Here is a 24,858-nt window from a genome sequence, read left to right as displayed (position 1 = left end):
TTTACACCATCTTCCATCTTTTCAGCATAGTCTTTTCCACCATCATCTACGATTGATTGGCCCGCAACATCAGCTGCAACCCCAAAAACATATGTGAGTCAATACAGGTTGCCACACCGTAAAAAGTGTTACAGTGATCACTTTAAGAATGATAACCAACACAACAGGTATCACATTAACACGTGTTTCAGTGTTCATTTCAGAAACATTATCAACACACCTTCTGGGGCATCAAAGTCTATTGCTGAAGATCCTACTTCTTTCAATCTACTTTTACTGATTTTTTTGTTTTGCCGAATAAGTGATTTCCTGTACAAGCTAGCTATTGGCGACCCATCCGAAAAATCGTCATCCACGCCATCCCCTACGAAATCGTTTGCACATCGATAAATGGATTCCAAATTATTAAACTAAATAACACAAAGAATAACAGTTACTAACCAGCATTCTCTCCCTCGTTGCTGTGAATTCTTTGATCATTTTTCAAATCTTCCAACACCGAATTGATCTTGTGCGACGCTAAATCTACCGCTTCATCGTGATCCTCACTTGCACTAACTTTCATCTCAAACATACTTTCGAACGTTGCCTTCAACGTTTGTACTTCCTCGTCTTCATGGCTCTCCACCAACAGAGATTCTAACATACCCTCTATTTTGACTTTGTTCTTCTTTGTCACATTTATTAACTGTCGTACCATCATCAACCTCTCCTGTTGAAAATAGTTTTTCAACATTTTGATACCAAGATTATATACTAATTGTAAAAAACACATGTTAGAGCATATAACTTTACCTCTTTACTTGCCCAGTGTTCCACGTTATAGTTTCTGGGACGTGTTAATCCTTTAAACTGTCCCAGTCCAAACCCACCAGCAAGTATTTCAAGCCTTTCTCTCTCTCGCAATCTTTTCAAGTTCCAAAAAGCTAAAGGACACACCGCCTTGTCTACCTCCATCCCCGTGCACTCAATGCTATCAACGTACAACAACTACAAGAAACAACGATCCGTTCAGCCTGGAAAAATCAAATATTCTAACACATGTTAATTATCTAAAATAATTAAAAGTACACTTACCATCAGAATCGTGAGAGGATCGACGAAGAAACTTTGTGGGTCAAGCCGATTCCAGTTATCTTTGCAAGTTCTCAGCTTATCTACAACCAGGTCACACCAGTCTATTGTTGCGAAGTCCATTTCGTCATCCAGATGATCTAAGATTTCTTCCCGTAAACAACTTTGTTTATGACAATCAACCAGCACTGCCACAAAACACATTACAAAATCTATCCTGAAATCAAAACTGTCTTCGCCATCGGACTCATCTATCATTTTCACCATCTGTGTTGGAGGCACCATTACACCAGGGTATCTCGCCCTCCAATCCGCAATGGCATCGATCAGCATCGGCAGCTTATCAATCAAACTAATCTTTTGTCCACCAGTCGGAATCCCTAATAACTTATGTATCACTTTCCTGTTCACCTTGATATCACCAGCAGGCGTACATATCACCATCTTATCGGGATTAAAATTGTCCACAACAAAATAACCTAACTTAGCCGGCAAACCATCAACGCTGAAAGTAAGCAAACGACCAAAGCCCATTTGCCTGACTGTGTCACGTTGTTGTTCTGTCAATGCCCGTACACACTTATAAAACTGCAGTGGTGCAGATCTTGTCCTTATACCTGGAAATTCATCCTTCTTTGCTCGCTTACGGGCTTTCTGAACCTTTTCCGGTTTGTTACCAACTACCTTTCGCTTCCCTGCTTCACCTTTCACATTGTCCTCTGAACCCTTCTTCTTTTTGGTCCTTAACGTCCCACCCTTCGATGTTGCCGTCACTTCCGCCCTACTTACTGAAATAACATTTTATACGAAACCACAGGAACCCAAAAAATTAGTCTACTTTACAACCACCTATGACAACATCTATCTAACACAAGCGGTAACATTGATTAGCTACGTTAAAACATTTAACAATTTTTCATTTCTAACATCCAAAAATTTGAAGTGCTTAAAAATTAACTAACCACGGTTTCTTCGCATTACATTGCCAGAATTATCATCGGCGATGTTCTTATCCCCTGCCAATTATCACATGTTAGCGAATTTTCAAGGTCATGCCCAATTAACACATGTTAATCAAAGCCAACAATATTTAACTAACCACGTTTTCTTTTATTTCCACACCCAGAACTGTCCCCGGCAATGCTTTTCTTCCCTACAGTTTCAAACATGTTACTCAGATTTAACTGGATACGCAAATAACCACTATTGTAACAAAAGGAACTTACCATTGTGATTTTTCTTATGTCCTTGTTTGCTTTCCACACAACCTTCATTTAGCACCGATAGATTCATAACGAAAACGATTAGTCCAACAAGAAATTATACAAATTATAAACAATATTACTGGTTAACCGTTACCTGATTTCCGTCTTTTCCCATGGCTTGGTGACACACTCTCGGGTTCATCATACACTGCAACGCAGCCAACAAATTTCTGTTATGCACAATTTCTTATCCAACACACTATCCATATAGAGATCCCCTTAAACTATGTTAAAGGTTCATAGACATAACAACTCTAACCTAACTCCCATTGGGTCGGACCAAAGTCAGATTGTTGTTTGGAAGGTCCTTGCTTGGGTGAGTCGGATATAATCACAACACTACGGCTCTCAGATCTTTCTTGCCCTAATCTGTGTTTCGAAGTCCTACATATATAAAAGACAACAAACTCAGCTGCCATTTTCCGATAAATCGGTTGAACAAAACCTCCTTTTACATGACCGATTACAACAACTAACCTTTTAATTGAACTCTTAATCTTCCTTAATCGTTTGAGCTTCACCGACGACGACAAGATTATGAAGGACTTCCTCATTCTCCAAGATCGACACTATCGGCTACTGTGTTAGGGTTCCGGAAGTAGGTTTTCAATGTTTGTTTTTTGACGAGAGAGAAACAAGAACAGGGGAGTAATGAGTATAATGGGTTGAACATAAAGAAGAAAAAAATTTGAATTTTGTTTGAAGTTCTTGATTAGACGGCTACTGCATGGCAGTGATTTCTGTTTTCCAATGAGTTTGTTGACTTCCGAAAATGCCCTTCACTGGTACTAATGGTAGGACTTTCATTTCTTTTTAATTTTATTCATACCAAAATAATCATAGCCATTGATCAAGTATGATGTAAGCTAATTAATGTTCACAATGGGTTTCCATAGTTTTCTTAAAAAGATAGAGTTTCTTATATAGCCAAGCCCTATATATATATATATATATATATATATATATATATATATATATATATATATATATATATATATATATCGTGGAAGGTTCAAATGAGAATAATTTTTTTGTAAGAATAAAAAAGAAGAAATTTCAACCAATAAGAATGCTTCATTTTACTTCATTTAATATTTGTATTTAATTTTAATATAAGGGTATATTGGTAAACTTACATAAATCATTAATTTGTATTCTTCCACTTTAACAACTAGCTAAATTAAATTTGTAACTCCTTTTCAAAATATATATTTTTTCCAAATTAAAAAAAAAACTTAATTTAAAGTGTAGAATAAATTATTAGTTGTGTATGATAAATTACGAGTTGTGTAGGATATATTTCGAGGTGTGTAGGATAAATTTCGACTGTGTACGATAAAATTATATAATGTTTAGGGTATATGTAGGAAAAATTTTGATATGTGTAGGTTTTGTAGATTATATGTAGGATAATTAATAATTAGTTGACTAATTAATTAAAGAGAGAAAAATTAATGATATGAGTTATAAATTAAATAGCATTTTACTAATATGCCCTATTTTCTTTTTCTTCTCACATTAAATTTCTTCTCAAATGAACCTTCCCCTATATATATATACTAGTCGTTTACCCGCGCGATGCGGCGGGAAACATATCATTTAGGTTGGTGAGTTTTTAGGGCTATGTACGCGGCGGTTCTCGTTTTCCAGATAATTTATCAGTCGTCTCGTGATATATTGTATAGTACTTGAGTTAGTTTTCTTAACCGGGTCGGGTCTTAAGGGGTAACAAGCGACATTGATTTTTTTGAGAATTTCGTTTTAAGTGGCCTAAATGGATCCCAAAAAAATGCAATATTTTTCGTGTGGACGGCGGCTACGGGGCGCATTCTGACAGTCGACGCGCTAGTAAAACGGTACTGTTACAATGGAGAGGATGTGTGCCTTCTTTGCGAAGACGGGCCGGAATACGCTGATCACTTGTTTTTCTTGTGGCTGTTGTGCTTTGGAACCAGTTGGCCTCGTGTTGTAAGGGGAGCCCAATTTATGTGTTTACTACAAAAGACCTTCTGATCTTCAGGATTTCGTTGGGTTGGGATCGCATGCTAAGGAGGTTTTTCATAGTTTAGTTGTGGTGGGGTGTTGGGTGATTTGGAAAGCTGGGAACGAAAGAAAATTTTCAAACACAAGATTGAATGTTGGGAAGCTGATTCAAGACGTAAAAGTTCTTTCTTTTTTATGGCATAAGATACAAGAATAGATCGATTTCGTGGGATAGGTTGTTGTTCTGTGTGGCCGCCCCTATATTTGGGGGTGCGTCGTTTGGTTATAAAAGTTTAATGTTCAAAAGAGAAAAACCAAAACAAGATTTTGAAAGAAAGTTTAGATGTATGCTTTCTTTATTAAATTTAAACCATGTCAAATAAGTTTAGCACTTTAATCGCCTTAACCAGTGAACACTACAATATTTAGGCAAGAAAAAAACACTTTAAACCCTTTTAGCAATTAAAATATGTAACAGTCTCAGCATAATAATATCATCATTAGCATTTAGCAACACCGCCATATTGCTCTACTCAAATCATAATTCAAGAACATAAACCAACCAAATCAATCTGAATCCGAATCTATGAAATTCACATCACTGCTGGAGCCATTCACATATCTCTGCAAGATCACCGTTCAACTCTACATTCCAACTCCATTGAATGACAAGATGAGTGAGCGCCTTACATTTTGCGAGGATTTCAGAGACACCCGAATCACCAAACCGACCGAAACATAGCTCAATATGCAGCAGATGTGGCATGGTGTCAGCTATAGCTTTGGCTTCGAAATCATCAGGCAACTGACAACTGGTCTTCGAATGCAGGCATGTTTCTTTTCAAGTGAAGCAATGACTTGCATTGGTCACCGAATGTTTTAAGGCCTTCGCTTGTGATGTTGATGCAATGGCTCACATCCAAGATGGTGAGATTTGGCAATGGTTTTATGTGCTTCGATACGAGTTTGTCAGTGATATCAGTCATCGGCATTTGCAGCACTTTTAGGAAATTTCCACTGAGAAAAAAAAAAGACATAGCATCGGACAGTTTCAACGGTCAAATACACAGTTTTGAGTTCAGAATCACATGGGTTAACTTTGACCCAATTATTAACAGGTCAGTTACAGTTGTATTATATCTGCAATGGCTCAAACGAAGTAAAACTGTAAACTTAGCTTCTCAGTTGATTGGTTTATTGTTCTAAAATCATATATCAATACTCGAATCAAATTATAAAATATATATTGTTCAATATTTTAAACTTAGCTAAAAGGAAACTATGTATATTTTAAACTCTAATGATTACTGAACAATATAGATTTTATATTCCTGTTTAGATACCATGTTGTTTACGAAACTAAAAAAAGTGGATAAGTCGATCTAACCTGATCCGACTCGTCTGAACACATATAAAAGGTTACCCCTTCTGACCCAACCCGTCTGAACTCTGAACACACTTAATCGATTACCCCTTCTGACCCAACCCGTCTGAATGCACACATAACAGATACCCTTCAGTCCGACCCGTTTCAACACACATAAACGATAAAAGATTGCAACCTAACCCATTTTGCTATCTTTAAACATCCGCAGAAAAATACAAGAGCATATTGACCTCTGAATATATGCTTAAAGCGCCACTCAATGCCATGGAGATCCTTAGCTAACATCTCCTGAGTTGGAATAGGCTGAGTCATGTCCTAAAAAAAATGGAAAATTAGAACATAGCATTATTAAATTAAACTTATGTACAATCGGTGTATGAGGCAGTCGTGTACGGCTCTGGACCGCAGTTCGCAGCTGCTTGAACCATTAAAACCCCGGCCTTGCGTGCCAACAAGATGTCGAACATGCTTAACATATCAACTCCATCTTTTATGGTTCATCTGGACCTATGGAGAGTGTTAAGATATCAACTCCATCTTTTATTGCCTGCAACAATACAAGCTTCTCGGTGAGCACAACTGAAAGATTATTACTCAGCATTGTAAGCCAGATAATAAAAAATGTAAAGATATAAAATGTGCAAGTTAAAATAGTTTGTAATCACATATACACGCTCAACACTCTAAATCTGAACTCGAGCATTCTCCAGTTCCTTTTGTAACGCCTCAACCACCTTAGCGTTCTTGAACTAAAGCTCCTGAAACTCAAGTGCGAGCAATCCGCAGTCTGAACTTGCAGGTGGTTCGGAATCACTACAGAAGGGATGTCCTCTTCAGGTTCATCAAACTGTCTTTCTTCTTGTATATTAAGTTGTTGCATGTTTGTACTCACTAAAGATGCTAACGCGTCACCTTCCTCAACTGAACGAGTAAATTGTTTTTTTTTTTTTTTTTTGTAAACATCAGATATTATTAGCATTTTACTAAGAGCAAAAAGAAAAGATAACACTAAAGCTACGCCGAACATACCTTCGTTATGCTCAAAAGCTTGAATCTCATGATACAAATCATTGTCATGAAGAGATGCACTCCCAGATGTATCCTCATGCGTATTTCTACTTGAAACAACGTTTTCAGTGTGTTCTTCAAAAACATGTTCATCTTCGGCTGGCGTCTCTTCTGTACAAGAATTGATGTATTGGTTGTTTGACGTACCTGTAAGTTGCAGGGGTTCGATTTGTATTAGTCAACACAACTCCATAAGATGGTGCAGATGATCTTGTGTAAGAACTTGCACCGTTTTCCCTCTTAGATTTTCCATGTAAACCACCAGATTCTTTAAAAATTAACAGAATAAAAATTAATAATTGTTCAGGTTTCAATAGAAAAAAATAAATGTTTGATTTTTCACAAAATGTAATAATCATATACCAGAAGAGCTAAACTGTGATGAACCACCACGCCCAGAATAACAATCTATACCGCTTCTGGCACCGCGGTTTGAAGTGCTTCCACCACCACGAGGCATAGATTCTGTGGTATCCTTAACCTAATGCACAGCAGAAATAAGATACTATTACCACAATTGGCATTATTTCGATTATGGGTTGCAATCTAGAGTCTAAACCAAACGTCCTTAACTTCTTATACACACTTCACATCCAATACAAATATAACACACATAAGAAACCAAAACAGACCATCTTGCTACATGGTTAAAATAGAATAACAAAGTTAGTTTCTTTAAATACAAAAAAGACCATTATAAAACCCCACAAATTAACATCATTATGTACTTCCAAAATTTAAAAAAAAGAAAAGTAAATCCCACAAACTATAGCTTTTAACCTAGATTCTTATTTCAAAATTTAAAACAATAGTAAAACAAAGCCACTTGAATTTTTATAATATTTCAAATCCGCATAATCAAAACATAAAAACACATAACACATATAACTAATTATATCTCCACACACAAAATCTTTAATTTTTCCCCTAAATCCCCTAAAGAAACAAGCTTAAAAATACCCAATATTGTTAAATCGCTGTAGATTAATAGATTATCACCATCATAAAAAACGAAAAGAAAAACATCTAAAAACACCACATATTAATAATAAACTTATAATAACCTTGAGAAAGAAGACGAATAACGGCTTCGTTAGGGTCCATAACCTAGCCGCTGCCTGCTGTTGATGCCGGGGCCACCCATTTTCATCGAGTCTCCACACACGCAGCTCCCGTGGAGCTTGACGTTGTTGTAACGCTTGATGTATTCCTGTCATCATTAACAAATCAAGTCAATACAAGAAATAACATCATTAAACACATTTCAATAGTCAATCTACCCAAAAGAACTTCAGGAATGATCCCATTCAAGAACATAAGCGAAAACACACATCTATCAATTTCTCTACCAGGGTATGACATTAAGCACTTGCAAAAACATATGATAATTAAACATGTATCATTGTGACTTAGAAACCCTAATGAAGACTGAAATCATACATTATCAAGTAATTTATCCATTGTACTGAAATTAAAACCTCGTTCACATAGATTGACAAAATGTAAATTCAATTGATAAGTACGAAACTTCACATGAACACACAAATATGAGAATTTATCCACTATACTGAAATTAAAACCTCGGTCACCTCCATATACTTGACGGGAATCGCATCTGGAACTCCAACCACCGAGATCTGATTCTTCTCCATGATTTTGTTGTCTCCTTCCAAGTATTATTATTCTTCAGCAGATCTAGTCTTCAAACCATGACCTACAAAAATCAAAAATCCATCTTAAAACACAAACATAAGTAAAATCCAGTGAATACATGAAGAAATAGTGTTTAGAATCAAAAGGATGGTGTCAGTTACCCTTTACGAATGTTGCAAAAAGCCAATAAAAGCCGGAAAACGAAACCAGGAGGTCAGACACACGAATCAAAAGCCGAATGTTGCAAAACGCCGATTAGAGAAAAACCCAGTGGATCTTCTGTCAGATTTGAGAGAAAATGAACGATTCAACACAAATAACAAACATATCAGACTCGAATAACAAACAAAAACTTTAGATGTGGTTTAAAACGGTACCTAGAGGTCAACCCCACTGGATCTTCTGTCGGATTGAGAGAAAATGAACGATTCAGGGTTATTGAAACCCTAGATCTGGAAATCGCCTGGGAGAGAGAAAGCATGGAGTTGGGGGCGGATGAGATCTGGTGAGATGTGAGTTGTGAGAGAGATGAGAGAGAAGGAAGGGGAAAGGTGGATCCGTGTGAAAACAATATCACCCGTCAGATCACGATCCATGTGAATAAGTGAAAGGAAATGGACGGTGATGATGGATCCGGGTAAATGCTAAAAGTTTTGGAGGGGCATAATTGGAAGTGTAAATTATTTTGTGCTTTAGAGGGTTGTAAACCATGCTTTAGAGGTGTTTGTAGGGAATTTTTATGGACTTTAAGAAGTCCTTTGGATATGCTTTATAAAGTAGTATAGATATATATATATATATACATATATAACTTTAGAGTTTGATTTTATATTTTCTTTTTATCAAGAACTAGGAATTAGTACCCGCCGCAATGCGGCGGGGTTCTTACATGCGACCATCTGTCCTTGTCTTCTTCTCCAACCTTCCGACTCGTAGTTATCTCATCGCACCGAAAAAAAGGCCGGATCTAAACGACACCAAAAGTGAGTTGTAAAGTAGTTTGGATGTGATTGTATGCATATGCTTTCCTTCAATTCTTTCTTGTTTTCCTTATCTTTCTCCTGAGGAAAAAAAAAGAGCATTTTTCATTTGGTGCTACATCATATATAGTATAAAAACATTTCCGAATTTGATTTGAATTTTTAAACGAATACAAATTAGCGCAGTAAATACGAATTCGAATCAAAGTGACGAGTTTTAAATCGAATACGAATTCAAGAGGAAAAGAATATTCAAAAAATTCGATTCGAGTAATTCAAAAATTGTACACCCGAATGACGTATTCAAACAATTTTTATGAAACATTGATAGATGCCTAACATATGCAATTCAAACAATTTTAATGAAACATTGATAGATGCCTAACATATGCAAAATATGATAATGGCCATCATCTGTCAAGCACGTGATGAGTCCATTGGTTGCTAAACCTCAAAAGTTACGACCAAAGGTGTAAATATTTGAAGTTTCATCACCACAAATAACACAATTTCAAAAGGTCTGGGATCGATTGTTAAAGTTATCTTAAACTTGAAGGGTGCACTTTGTAAACTATGCATCAGCGGGTTGTACTTACTTGTACCATCATCATCCCTCCACCCGAAAGACCCCACCCGAAATACCCACCCTAAAACAAAGTGGAATTTTTGCCAAACACCCCTACCCACCCGAAACATAAAGTAGGCTTATGGGTCTAATTTCAAAATTCTTATCGCCAAAATTCCGTAATCACGTTCAACTGAACATCTGAAGAATCGTGTTTCCAATTGAGGTAGTTAGTTATAAAACACATCTCAACCAACCGCATTCCATCACCATAGAAAATCCCATCGCACAACACCTAAAGCTTCATTCCAGTTGAGTAGTTCCCAACGTTGTGGCAGCCAGCGAGTCATCACTGCTGTACCACCGGTTGGGTGTCCACGGCGCCTTCAAGGTTGATCACTCGGAAGCTCAAAACCGTTGGTTTTGTTCGGATCTGTTTGGCCGTTAAGGTATCTAGTCGGAACCTAGTCGAATTTCGAATATAGTTGTTTAGTTCAGTTTGTTGTTTTCATTCGGATGACTTTGGCAGCCACCGCACACCAATGGGTCGATCAACCGAGGCCACTGCCTTAGTTTCTTCTCGTCTCTGTGTAACCCACGTACAACTTTTCCTTTTCTCCGACTGAATCATGCTCCTACGAGGTGAATTAACCATGTTGTGTCGTTCCTTCTGATGATATACGCAGCCACAAATCATTATTCTATTGTCGTTAGTCAGCCCGCAACTGTAAACCATTGATTTTGCATCTGTATCACTTGGCTATTAAGGTAACAATCAATCCTTGACACTCGTTCTTGTCACAAGATTTCAAAATTTTAAATCCATCAATTTGTTCGTCATTTTAAGAGTTTGGTTTTACCATGACTTGAGGTTGAAGATGAATAAGATGGTTGCAGTGGGTTTTTCATTATTTTATTAGTATCATAATGATGTGTTGGCTAACAGACAAAAGAGGCGAACATGGAGAGTTTTTTTTTTTTGAAAAACTCCCCAAGCACCATGTACAACAACTATATGCATAAACAAGTTACTTCTTTATATAGGTTTTAATGTTCATGTAGGGTGACCTTTAATTGATAAAATAAATCAAGTTAGTATAAAGTATGTTTTAAAATATTATTTTTAATGCTGCTATAATCATATATTTAATATTTATGATTATGATTATGATTTATCGAGATTTTTATTCACCCGCTATAAAATTTTGTTATATTATTCTAATAATGTGAGAAAGTTACCATTCTTGTATGAAGGTTGTTTTAGAACAAAATCCTTAAAAGTTAATATTTCAATATTGTGATGATTAGTAAAATATAAGTTTATGATGTTATTTTTGTTTGAAATCATTAGTGAATTTAACTGTGAAGGAAGCTCAACAATAAAATAATGACAATAACATGGTTAAACTTTCTCAAAATATTTGTCGAAGATAATGACAATAACATGATTACTTTTTATTGTGTTTTCGATTATCCATTTTAATATTTTAACTTCATTTATTAATTCTATACGCTTTTAATACTTGAAGTGCTTGTGTAAAAAATACATATTAAGCTAACATTAAGTTTTTCTAGATACCTCTCTATATTAGTTTTTTGAACTAACATTTTTTATATCATAACCAAGAGGAGTTTATTTGATCATATACATTTGTTTATTATGGAAGCCTTAAAGGGATATTTGGATGTATGATATACTTGTGATTATGTATAGTGTGATAGGATAAGACTAGAAGGTATGGGGGCCGGCTGATGCCCGGCTAGGCCCGGCGCCGGACCCCCACACCGCCCTCTGGGGCTCGGCCCATCACACCCGGCGACCCACAGCCGGGTCCGCCGATCCAAAAGTTTGAAAAGTAGCCGTTGATGAACGGCTTTATTTGATAAAAAAAAAATTCTTTTTCTATAAAATCACCTATTTTCACCATTATTTCACCACTTTCGACCCAAAACCCTCTCACTTTTATACCATTTTCTCCCTACTTTTATAAAAAAATATCTTTTCATCCACAATGGCTTCTAATCCTTGGTGGCCCTCGTCTTCGGATGATGAAGAGGAGATGTTTTTCGCAAACGCTGTACTACGGGCGGGACAGATTCTAATCGAAGAGGAAGAGGAAGAGGAAGACTTCTCGTCTGAAAATGTTATTACCAGACGAATACGGATTAACAGAGACCGCCAAGGTTTTTCATTACAAAATTTCATTGTCCTTATTTTTTTAACTCGTATTTATATATTTTATACGACAGGAGCGCACGAGAAATTGGTGAACGATTATTTTTCGGATGAACCACTTTACAACGCCGACATTTTCAGGCGCAGGTTCCGAATGAGTCGCCGCTTATTCACACGGATTGCTAATGATTTGGCGGGGCTAGACCCGTTTTTCACGCAACGACCTGATGCTCGAAATTATGAAGGGTTTACCACGTTACAAAAGTGTACTGCGGCCATTCGCCCACTGGCGTACGGGACAGTGGCCGACGCTTTGGACGAGTACTTACAGATGTCAGCAAGAACTACGCGGGAATGTTTGTATCGGTTTTGCCATAATGTGGTGAAACTGTATAGCAAAAAATATTTGCGGAAACCAAACGCGTATGATGTTCAACAGTTGTACCAAGCTCATGAAGCAAGGCACGGGTTTAGGTTATGTAATTTTTATTTATGTTATGTAATGGATTTTATTATCTTCCTTTATGTCGTATTTTTATTTAAATGTTGAATAGTTTTTATAAAGTTAAACAAATAAAAAATAAACAATAAAACTTAAACAAATAAAAGTTAAACAAATAAAATGAATTAAACAATAAAAAAATATGTGGTGGGGCCCCATCCTCCATCCCCCTCCATCCTTCAAATTGGCTCATCCCCCACTAGCCGCCTACGTGGCGCCTACGTGGAGGCTCATCCCCGTGGGGATGAGCCAAACCATACCTTCTAGTCTAACACATATTTATATTGTGATAGCATAATATATATTTGTAAGTTCTAACTCATGAAAACGGGTTATAAAGTTTTATTATAACTCGTTTTATATGGTGACACATTATAACACCATGTATTGTACTTTTTGACTTTATGTATACATTGTTGTATACATTGCATTATGTATCTTATTATATGTTTTTGCATAGAAAATATTGAATTGAACAACTACACCAAAGTAATGTTTTATTATCAATATCATGAAAAGTATAAATATGTTTATATTTGACATCCAAAGTGTTATACTCTTTGTATCTCATTATCAAAGGTTGTAAGATGTTAGCCCGACAATATTATATGAATCGAACATTTAGTTGCTTCTCAATTAATCTTATGTGAAGAGAAGATTGTTTGTATAAAAGAATCGGATATAATAATTCGCATTTGTCACACATGTGATATGCTCCTGGGTATCATTTAGTGAGTATGAAAAGTCTGAGATAATTTCATATGGGTGTGACCGAGTAAATAATAAAAAGCTATGAAGCTTGTTTTGGTTATACTACATTCCCTTAAGTGAATGTGATTATATATTAACCGATGTAAAGATACTTATCATGGACATATTTATAATAATGATCATGTTGATAATGAGATCGACCACCTTAAGTGGCAAATTAAGAGAGAAATGTTGTGATAATAAAGCATGGAAAGGATGAAAGTGATATAACATAATAGTACAAGATGATAATACATTATTCTTTTATATTTTCATTCTACAAATCTACAATAAATAAGCATAAGTGAAAGCATTACATATACAATCATAAACCAAAAGTTTATGGATCATGATTATTTAATTGGCATGACCGGTTAGACCACACCGTGTCAATGATGATGTGAAATGTATAGAAGAACTAGAAGATTCTTCAAGTTGGTAATTAGCATGCAATATTTGCTCTCAAGGGAAGTTAAGTATATGTCAATAAAACTAAGGTGTGAATCACTAAATATTCTGGAAATGATTAAAGGATATAAATATCTATCATTATACCATTTAATGTTTAAATCGATGCATCGTCTAAATAGTTATCAAATTCACAACTTGATGTTTGTGTAATTTGTGGCTTAGCTAATAATATGACAAACACAATATTCCAGAGTGCATGTATTTATTAGTAGTGAAGATAAGTTTATTTCCCTAGTTATTAATGATTGGCGGAATAAGTATTGAACTTCCTGTAGATTATGTCCATACATGAATTGTTTTTGTTAAGACGAGCACTGAATGTCTACGATTGATAGCAAAGCCAATATTCATGAGAGCACGTTCATGTTTATATATGAGTACATGTAAATTTACATGCAATAACATTAATTCACATCAAGCTAACACGTTGTATTAGTTTCTCCCCATTATAGTTGGTTTTTGGTCAGAAACTAAAGATGTCCCTTCTAAGATTTTGGTTGTGCAGTATATATTGAAATTGATCCACCACTATGCCAAAGATGGGACCTTAAAAACTGGTTGGGAATATATGATAATGAATAGAGCCATTGACGAGATATTTAATTACGGCTCAATTATTTCATATCCATATCAATGGATTAACATTCCCAACATCAGGGGGGATAAGAAGCAGTTGGAAAAGAAATGAGTTGGTATGAATTATCATTTATCCTCAAAAACTAAAAGTCTGAACCAGAAGTTCAGATAATAACTCATTTACAAAGATTAGCGAATCTATTACCAGACACATTCACTGGCCTTAAAAAGGTGATTTATATCACAAATGCCAACTGCTAATGTTCTAATTAAGATGAGTGTCCAAGAAGGACAACCACATATTTGTGATGGGTCTATTGCACGTCTAATGCATGGTAAACTAATAGATTCCAATAATAAAATTCCTCGAAAGTTGGAGCAAATAATTAAGATGGTCAAGTCGGGGTATATTAATAGGGTCTCCTGAAGAGACATTATACATGATGGTTCTAGAAGAACCACAGGTACCTAAAAATAAAGAGATCTCATTATATTGTATCATGTTTATGAAATATATGGAATCGAAAAAAAAAATCAACGTAGTCATACTTTGTATATAATATAGCGCTTGAAATGATGAGGATCGAAGTTTAAGATCTGTCTATGAGAAATGATTGGCCAAAATGGAAAGATGCAAATGAGGCAGAGTTAAATTCTCTATTAAAAATGGAAAGTTTTCGGACCAACAATCCGTACAACTGAAGTTATAAAACATATTGGATACAAATGGGTCTTTTATGTGAATCATGAATTGAAATCAAACTAAGTGATATAAGACAAAATTGGTGGCACAAAATATTTGCAAAGACCCATGATTAATTATGAGAAGACGCATTCTCCAGTGGTGGATCCATTGACTTTTAAATATCTTATTGGTCTGGTAATATAAAGAGAGAATTGACATGCGTCTTATGAATGTTATGTATCACTTGATACTGGAAGTTTACAGGAAAGTCCCAAATGATTAAATTATGTAAGTCATGTAAAGTAAGTTCTCGAGAACAATGTGATCATTGTATACATATTCCGATTTGAATAGGTTATGATTATTTTACATGTTGGATATAATTGGAACTCTTGATGAGTTTCTAAAGCAATTGGGTGCTTAAAAGGTTAACTGAAACATCTTAACGATGCAATTCTTGTGCCAAGAAACATACATAGAAAACTTGTACCAGGTGATTGTAATATCTCAATAAATAGTGTACACGCATGGTACACTATGGATTTTGGAGATAAAAATATCTATGTGTTAGCTGAGCAAGTTTATGTAGCAAAACTCCCAAAGAGTGAATGCTCATGCATATTTGGATAAGATTGAAAGAATTTCCTCATGGATTGATAATGCTAGAAGCATTGATATAAAAACCTCAAGAACGTACTATATGAAGTTGACAAAATACGCATGGACTAAAATAGTCAGGTCGAGTGTTATACAACTTAAGATATTCACATAAGGAGAGATATAAGTTTTATTAAACCAACCATGTTTTATCAACATTCTACTTTTAAAAAGTTCACTATAATCGCTAACACAGTGATGATGTCTAGGCATCATCGAGAGAACTGTCGAACTTTTAGAGGGAGAATTTTTTAGTGACCTTGACACATTGTAGTTATTGCTTGACCTGCAATTCGAGTATATGTGTAATCAATCAAACTACATCTATTATAGTCTCCTATGATAGAAATTGAAATCTTTGGTTTAGAAGTACCATGGTTAAGTGCAACTGTACATTAATATGTTTTGCTAGCTATGTATGGTTATAATATCTTTCACTTTTGCTTATTGTCATGATGTAGCCTTTGTCAAGCGAAGAGACATTGGAATGAGTTCAAAGAAATATTTCAGGTATAAAAGATATTTAATTATATCTTACTAACCCATGAAAACTAGTTTCATTAGTATTGTAGATGTAAAGAATATAACACAACATAGTCGTGGATTTTATGGTATTTGTTCGCAAGAGGATGTACTAGAAGTCTAGTAAGAAGATTTTATAACATTACTCAACATAAAGGATTGCACTTCAAGGCATCAAGCAACAAGTCATTCTACAAAAGTTTTGAACAACTTTCAGGAAGATGGACACAGGTCACTTAAAGGATACATATTAAAATGAGGGAGAGATTTATTTAAGTTGCACTTTTTTTTCCCTTGACTAAGTTTTGTCTCATTGGGTTTTCTTAATAAGGTTTTTAATGAGACAATATACCTGATCAAGAAGTATCAGGGGAAATAATGCGCATTACACGTTGCACACTTTTTTCCTTAGCTATGGTTTTATCTCACCGGGTTTTTCTAGCAAGGTTTTTAACGAGGCAACATCAAGCGTATTATGTTGATAACCAAGGGGGAGTGTTATGGGGTTGAGTTATACTACAAAGTATTTAAAAATAAGAAGGGTAAGAAGCCACCAGAGAGTGACAAGTGTCCTAGGAGGAATTAAATGGAAAGAGTAATTTTGTCTACAAGAGGAAAGAGAATATGCACATGCAAGTCACATGTTATCCCCCCCCCCCAGTTTTTAAACGTCCGTAACTTTTTTATACATCATTTGTTTTTAAAAAAAATTATACCATAAAATCGAGCGTTTTTCTATCTTTAATATGAGTATCATATTGTTATATTTTTTTCAAAACAAAATTCAAAAATCCAGTTGCATATTACACAATGGACATGATGTAAAACACAATGTAAAGTAGATCAAAAACACAATCAATGACAACAGATAAAGACACAATGGACAACATACTAAAACACAATGATCATAACGTATAACACAATGGCGATAACATATAACACAATAAGTATCAGACTAAATAAAAACACAATTGATGACAACAGAAAAAGACACAATTAATGACAGCAGATAAAAGGCACAATGGAGAGCAGATGAAGACACAATGGAAAACAAACTAAAAACACAATACATGATGTGTTGTAAAACACATACATTTATCTTATGTAAATTGTATTATTTTAAATAGTTTTAGAGTAGTTTTTATTAGTTTTTAGCTTTAATTTGATTAGATTGTTTATTAAAGGTCTTGGCGCGAAAAAGGAATCATAAGTAAGCTTAAACAGATAAATAAATGAAGAATATGGAGTGTGAAATAAACTCGAGGGATGAAATAAACTCGAGGGATTAAAGTGCATAAAGTTAAAAGCTAATGAAAAATAGTTCACAAAAGATGAGGGTGTAATGTTGCCAAATGGTTGAAAGTTTAAATTAATTCCTAAGTCTCAAAAAGATAAAGCAAATTTACGTTAACTAGGAATTGAGATTTGGCCAATCTATTTATTATGCCATCATGAGAATTAAATGAGAATTTTATTAAGGTTGTTTGAAAATTATTTTGTGGCAGTTAACTCAAGAATTAAGGCTTAGAGATGAAATTTGTCATATTTGAATGTGAACAAGATTTTATCAAAGGAAAAAGAAGGATTCCTTGTGCTATTATTTTCGAAAACATCAGGAGTTAGTGGGCCGCCCAAAAGGAAAAATTGCTTCATCCATGCAGGTCACGACAAGGGGCATAGAATTGTTTTGTTTGGGCTTTGGCATCAATTAGTTGATAGTAATAATTAAAACCCTATTGGCGGCCTCTATATATACAAAGTGGACGTGAAGAAAACAGGCATCATACGAACAGAGGGTTGACGGCAGCAACTCACCAGTGGACGAACGAGCAACACAGGCATACGAGCTATTGAAGAGCGTGGTTCGTGATTAAGATTACAACGCGTAACGTTCCGTATTCAATTCTTTTTATTTTTAACCAATTAAGAACAACATGTTTTCATTTTTTAGACTTTGTTTTGAATCTGAGACAATGTTAAGAGGCTAAAACTTTTAAAGCCACTTAGGTTGGGATGATCTATTGATGCGTGTTTGATGGTTATTTTGACTATATGACTTTAACAATGTTTTGGAGTAAACTGGTTATAAGTTGTTGCTAAAATTGATTGTGTATGTTTTTGTTTTGCTGAATTTGTTGATTTGGTTGATGAGTATAATGCTTTTGGTAGGAATAAGTCACCACTAGTTGCGTTAAAACTCGCTTTTAGGTTGTTTATTCGCGATTCTCAATCTAATTGTTTGAACTTGGTAACAAGTCATAACATAAAATCAATTTAAAATCAGCTAGAAATTAGTGTGCACCCATCTTCTTTGATTCGAAAGATAATTAGAAGTTGTTAGGTAATTCTGTGCATTGCTTGGTAGTTTTGAGCACCCGATAACTTGGGGTTCGTCTACTTATTCGTGTGTCAGTTAGTCCTAGGATTTTGGTGTATCATCTTATAGCTTGCTTCACATCTAGAGGGTTGGTTAAGGGTAATCCTTTGCAATTTAATATTTGTGGGATTTAGGATCTTTAATTAGGCTTGTTTCCTTATAGCACTCCATCACACGTTTTGGTTGTTTTATTGGTCGGTTTTTAGGTTCTTGGGTTAGTGGGTCACTTTCCTTGTTACCTAATTACTATAGGATTTATTCTCTTTCACAAGAGAGTAGTCAGTTAGAAACCGAAACCTAAGTCATTTGTCAAATTATTGTCTACATGTATCATTAGTGATTCCTACCTAAGTGGTTTTTCATCTCTCCTGGTTGAGTTCACAATCTTAGTTGCCTTCGTGTTCGTTAGTTTAGTTAAGTTAGTTAATTTAGTTAAAATATTATTTAATTAATTCTAAAATAAAAACCAAATTTTCAAAATCAATTTAGGACTAGAATTGTGATTAGGGTTAATTATTAGAGGTGCCATCCTAGAGTCCACGGTTCGATACTCGGTCTTGCTAGTTATACTACTTTCACGTCCGGTTCACTTGTCGTTGTCTGTAGTTAGCGAGTTCACTTTTAAAACTTGGTCATAAATAAATAGAAAGTATGGACTCGGGAGTTGGGGTTTCCAAGGTCGCCGGCAACGCCCTGCAATCGGATGACAGCCCGAAAGAATGGACTTGGGTTTTCAATCGGAAATCTCGGGCAAATGCGAGCTCTACTCTGAAGAATCATGCTCAAGATGGAGGCAGGAAGAGAGATAAGTTCGTATATAGAGGATTTAAAGAAGTTGAGGCCATTTCAACATCTGTTTTCATCACTAACTTTCCGCCAGATGCTTCTTCCCATGATCTCAGAAAGCAATGCGAGAAGTGGGGAAGGGTTAATGATGTGTACATTGCGGCTAAAAGATCGATCACAGGAGCACGTTTCGGGTTCGTACGATTCCAGAAGATAGAAAACGTGCAACAATTGATTAGAAATTTACGGTCAATCTGGATGGGAAGCTTCCATTTGTTCGCGGATTTGGCTAGGTTCTCCCGTGACTCTGACCAGCAGAGGAAACTGCAAGAGGGGTCTAAGTTTGGCATGAAGAGGGATTCGAGGAACATCATTTTAACGGAACCAGAAGGAAAGGCTGAGTGGAAATCTTATGATGATATCATTAAAGGTTCTGTGAAAATAAATGCTCTTTCAGCAAAGGCGCAAACAAACAGGGCACCAAAGTCTGAACGTCAAGTTGTATTAGAAGATGAGGACGTGAAAATGAAGATGGATGTGGATACTTCTCTAATGGGCTATGTACATGACATACAATGTATTGAGAACCTTCTCCCCTTCTGTAAGCGGGAAGGTTTCCATGTTGTTAGTTTGAAATATGTTGGTGGCTCTTGGGTGATTTTGGAGTTTTCGGATACTGAGAATCTACAGAGTTTTAAAACCTCAGAAGAGTGTAAGGTTTTTTTCAAAACGATACAAGATGTAGACACAAAATTTTATTCTGGATGAACGTATAGTTTGGTTGGAACTTGTGGGATTACCTTTATGTGCTTGGGATGATAGAGTGTCTGCTAAATTGGTTAAGAAATGGGGAGAATTAATTTTTTCGGATCATGATGTAGAGGAAGCGTTGGCGTATGGCCGCGTGTGTGTTCGTACGAAATTCATGGTCAAGATCAGCGAGAATTGTGAGGTAGTGGTGAATGGGAGTAAATTTTTGGTGTCCATTAATGAATTGTCACCTTGGTCTCCTAGTGTGTCTAGGTCGGAAAGTGTGTCTTCGGTGGAAGACGAGGATGCAGGGTCACTGCTAGGGGATGTGAGTGAAAGGAGTTGCAACTCCGAAAGTGAAGAAGGTGAATGCTTCGAAGGTAAGGCAAACTCAGAAAATCAGGAGGAGTCATCTGATGAGATGGGAATTAATGAGCTTTTTCATGATCCTAGCGATGCCCAAGACCAACAAAAAATAAAGTGCCCAGGTGATAAAAGTATGAAAGTTCAGGGGGTGAGGGACAATCCTCATATGTTTCTCCACCTCCTGGTTTTGGAGGGGCCAAGTTTTCGACTCCGGAGAGGACTACGAGTGTAGGATCAATTGGGTTGAATAATCAAATGAGGAGAAGTCGACATTCTTTTCATGCAAAGAAAGGTAACACGATTTCGTTTATTGAGGAGATGTCGAAACACATTGATATGAGACGAGTGTTGGGATATAAAATGAAGGGTTTAGAAGATGATTTAAAGGAAGTGATAAATGGGATGGGTGTCTTGTTTGGGTGATAAATGAATATTCTCTCTATCAATGTTTGTGGGATCGGGTGTTCGGTTAAGAGATGAGTAGTGGCAAAAATTTGTAATGAACATAGTGTTAATTTTTTGGGTATACAAGAGTCAAGAATGATTAGCGTGGATTTGGTGAAGCTGAGATCCATTTGGGGAAACTCTTCTTTTGATTTTGTTGCAGTTAGTTCTCGGGGTGGATCCGGGGGGTTGATTTCTATGTGGAATCCTTTGATGTTCGTTAAAGAGTCATTCCAATCATGGGATCATCTTCTCATTGTGAAAGGTAAGTGGGTGTGTGGTAACACTGAGTGTTATATGATTAACGTTTATGCCCCTCAAGAGGAACAAGAAAAAAGACAACTCTAGGATTTTTTATCTAGTTTTATGAACCAACATGGTGGGGTGTATTGCCTTTTTGGAGATTTTAATGCTGTTAGAAATCAAGGGGAACGTCTAGGCTCGATTTTCTCATTGGTTAACGCCTTAAACTTCAATTCTTTTATAGATGAGACAGGATTGGTGGATGTCCCTCTTGGTGGTCATAAATTTACTAGAATGGATGCTGGTGGGGTTAAGTTTAGTAAGCTAGACCGATTTCTTGTTTCAGAGGATTTTTTAAATTTAAATGGGGATCTGGAGGGGAAAGTGCTTAATCAGAAGGTCTCTGACCATCGGCCCATTCTTCTTAGTTCCATTTTTCACGATTACGGACCACGCCCATTTAAATTTTTTAATTCATGGCTATTTGAAGAATCGTTGTCAGGTCTTGTGGTGAACTCGTGGTGCAAGCCAATTCGGGGAATAGGTTTGGTCAAAATTAAAGAAAAATTTAAAAGGCTTAAAAAGTAATTGAAAATATGGAAGGCTGAAAGGTTAAATGGTGATCGAGATGCTAAGGAAAAACTTAATTCAATAATTTATGATTATGATGTCTTATAGGAATCGGGGGTGGCATCAGATGAGATTAGAACCATGCGTCTAGAGGCTCTATCTCAACTGGGTAAACTAAATGCAAAGGCCGATCTTGATGCAGCCCAAAAGATAAAAAATGTGTGGCCTCGGGAAGGAGACGAGAATACGAAGTATTTTAATTCTCTCCTGAAACGGAGTAGGCGAAACATGTTGGTCACGGGTATAAAAAGGAATGGTGTGTGGATAACGTCTCCGGTTGAAGTGAAAAACATCTTTCAAGAGTTTTATTCTTCTAAATTGGCAAAGACAAATTACAGTTATGAAGTGCAAAGGAGTAATAGCTTCAAAGCCATATCTTCTGATCAAAAAATCAACTTGGAAAGGAATGTTTCAATGGATGAATTGAAGGCTGTTGTGTGGTCGTGTGGTGGAGACAAATCCCTCGGGCCGGATGGATTTACGTTTGTGTTTGTCAAACATTTTTGGGACATGATCAAGATAGATATGTTAGAAGCGGTAAATGAATTCTTTTGCGATTCGTGTTTTCCTAAGGGTTGTAATTCTTCATTTATTACTCTGATCCCTAAGGTTCAAAGCCCGGTGGACGTTCGGGATTTTAGGCCTATAAGCCTAATTGGGATTGTATATAAAATAGTAGCTAAAATCCTTTGTCACACCCCGATTTCCACGTGCCTCACCGGTGGGCCCGGTGAGGGATTACCATGACGTAGTTGGCAACAATGTAGTCAAACCACACAATATATATGAATGCACAGCGGAAGCATAAAGATAATTATATTTCAACCATTGTTTGTAATATCAATGTATTACGAATAGTCGAAAAGTATCCACAGGGGATCAAAAAAATATAAGTATTGTTCAACAGACGTAGACATCTTAAGCTTGCGAGACTCTTTATGATGCTAAGGAGAAATATCCAGCCAATTACGCTTAGTACCTGCATTTAGTCTTTTTGGGAAAATACGTCAGTTTACACTGGTAAATACATTCAACCGACACTTTTGAAAAATGTTTATTAAAATTGATTTGAATGCACAAGGCACAAACTCTTTTATAACTTGGGAGAATTACTTAAATTTATAATCTTGTGAACGGATTACATGTTCCTTATGCGTTCAGTAGCCCGGATCTAGTCCGGGTTAAAGATCAATAGACACACCACATCCACTATTTATGCACTGACGAGTGTACGCCTACACTCCGCGCTTAGGTCGTGGCCATTTCGTAAAATGCTGCCAGGGATATCCGGGACATGGTTATTAACCCCCTAAAGGCTTTAAGTAACAAGACTGTTTAAACGAGCCGATCAAATTTATTCAATTACCCACTCAACGGTGGAGAATTTGATGCCCGATCAAGCGGTATGCTATATACCGTAGCCCAAGCCCGTATAACGGGAAATAAATTAAAACTATTTACCTTTGCAAGTATAAATCCTTAATCGAATAAATTGCAAATAGCTTTTACTGGTCTCCTATTCTTGAACGAAGGTTTAAAATAACCTATTAGAATCCTAACGGGTCTTTAATTTAGCCGTAGCTTAGACCGGTCAGTTTCACAGGATAATTACGGTTTAATCGCGTGAAAGGCGAAAACCGGGAATGGAATGTGATTTGGACCCAACAAGTTTGAGGACTTTTTTTATATGGGTATAATAACCACACTCTGGATTTGGGGTCAAAACAATATGGTTTGACCCGTTTCGGCTAGTTTATGTAAACTAGTTACATAAACCGAACCGTGCGCGCAAAAGGCGCAACGGGTAACCGTAAGAGTCCTACACTGGTTTCCTAAGTCAATATGCTTTAAAGAGGTTGTGGTATCAGTAGGATACCTTCCATAATGCCCGTAACGAGTTTTAATCCATTTTATGCCCCGTAGGGGTATTTCGGTCTTTTTAAAGATTATAAAAGAGGTTTCTGAGTTCTACAGGAAATCTGAGTTTCCCGAACAGTTTATAAAGTCCAAAATACTTTATTTATTATTTAAAATCAGTAGCAACTAGAATCGGGTCAAAAGACCTTGTAGAACTCAAGTTATGGCCGAAAAGGGTATATTCGGTATTTACCGAACCGTTGCCATAACCGCAGGTTACGAGCAGGTTAAAAATAATTAAAAATATTTAAAAATCCCAAAATATTATTTTAGATCAATGTGTAAAAGGTTTGGTGTCGAAATCTGGGTTTAGATAGGCGTTATGCTAATTGCGCTATTTAATTACTAAAGTTTCCGTAATTTGCGCTATTCAGCATAACTCCTATTCTGGACCTCGGATTGACGTGAAATTTTAGGGACATGCTTAGAAATCAGTAACCAAGGTCATGGTCCCTTCACGTGTCCGAAATTCTCGTTTTAAATTAAAAAGGGCGTTATGGTCAACTTTTAAGCATTTAACGGAAAGGTGTAAAAGACTCGGACAAACAACGAACCGGTCACAGAGGGTTATACCATCATGGAACCTGTCCTAAGAGAGTCCTAAGGCATATCTAAATCATACTTTAACGGGTCAGAATTGTAGTCAAAGCAAAAGTTAAAGTTTTGCGACTTTCGGCTCCGAACCGGGTCAAAACGGTAAATGGTCGGATCAAACAAGCTTAGACTAGTTAAATACTTATTATCATGTTTTATGAGTGTTTAAACAGATTACACACCAACTACATTACTGGTTATGCATGAAATCGCAAAATAGCATTTCTGTTGACTTTTTCTAAGCACGTTTGACTCGACATTCGGACTAGTTAGAGTAGGAATCAGAGGATGCCCTTTTAGGGGTTTAAAGCCCACATGATTACCAACATATAACTATCTTTGATTTGACAAATCACTGGACCATTTGTGATTTATCGTAAAGTCAATCGTTAATTACTACGGATTGACTTTTAAGCTAAACTATGCAAAAACTAAGC

At 36.1% G+C, this 24,858-nt stretch overlaps 2 protein-coding genes across 8 annotated transcripts; one reads left to right on the top strand and one right to left on the bottom strand.

Moving 5' to 3' along the window:
- Nucleotides 1-4,760: 4,760 nt before the first annotated feature.
- On the bottom strand, nt 4,761-7,344 carry LOC110929078. 5 transcript variants are annotated; one of them, XR_004889480.1, is made up of 6 exons: nt 7,141-7,344; nt 6,739-7,045; nt 6,381-6,630; nt 6,103-6,288; nt 5,940-6,024; nt 4,761-5,339 (listed from the first exon to the last, which is right to left on the bottom strand). XR_004889480.1 is itself a non-coding variant. In XM_035988326.1 (4 exons), exons 1-4 carry the CDS (start codon nt 7,235-7,237, stop codon nt 6,237-6,239), a joined length of 585 nt encoding a protein of 194 aa, XP_035844219.1. In that variant the 5' UTR covers nt 7,238-7,344; the 3' UTR covers nt 6,090-6,236. The 5 variants fall into 5 exon arrangements, 1 of the variants encoding a protein (XP_035844219.1); XR_002586831.2 differs by having other exon boundaries at nt 5,710-6,024; nt 6,739-6,924; XR_002586832.2 differs by having other exon boundaries at nt 5,890-6,024; nt 6,739-6,924.
- A 2,707-nt stretch (nt 7,345-10,051) lies between these two features.
- LOC110929079 lies at nt 10,052-12,754 on the top strand. 3 transcript variants are annotated; one of them, XM_022172196.2, is made up of 4 exons: nt 10,052-10,424; nt 10,505-10,574; nt 10,662-12,159; nt 12,226-12,754. In XM_022172196.2, the coding sequence occupies exons 3-4, from the start codon at nt 11,988-11,990 to the stop codon at nt 12,699-12,701; spliced, it is 648 nt and encodes a 215-aa protein (XP_022027888.1). In that variant the 5' UTR covers nt 10,052-10,424; nt 10,505-10,574; nt 10,662-11,987; the 3' UTR covers nt 12,702-12,754. The 3 variants fall into 3 exon arrangements, 1 of the variants encoding a protein (XP_022027888.1); XR_004889478.1 differs by having other exon boundaries at nt 10,062-10,424; nt 10,505-10,743; nt 12,031-12,159; nt 12,226-12,671; XR_004889479.1 differs by having other exon boundaries at nt 10,063-10,424; nt 10,505-10,743; nt 12,226-12,671.
- The last annotated feature ends 12,104 nt before the right edge of the window (nt 12,755-24,858 follow it).

This window comes from Helianthus annuus, chromosome 3 (assembly GCF_002127325.2).
Source record: "Helianthus annuus cultivar XRQ/B chromosome 3, HanXRQr2.0-SUNRISE, whole genome shotgun sequence".
Lineage (NCBI taxonomy): Eukaryota > Viridiplantae > Streptophyta > Magnoliopsida > Asterales > Asteraceae > Helianthus > Helianthus annuus.
The sequence above is the reverse complement of the archived record's forward strand: the minus strand, read 5'-3'. Positions and strand labels throughout refer to the sequence as shown.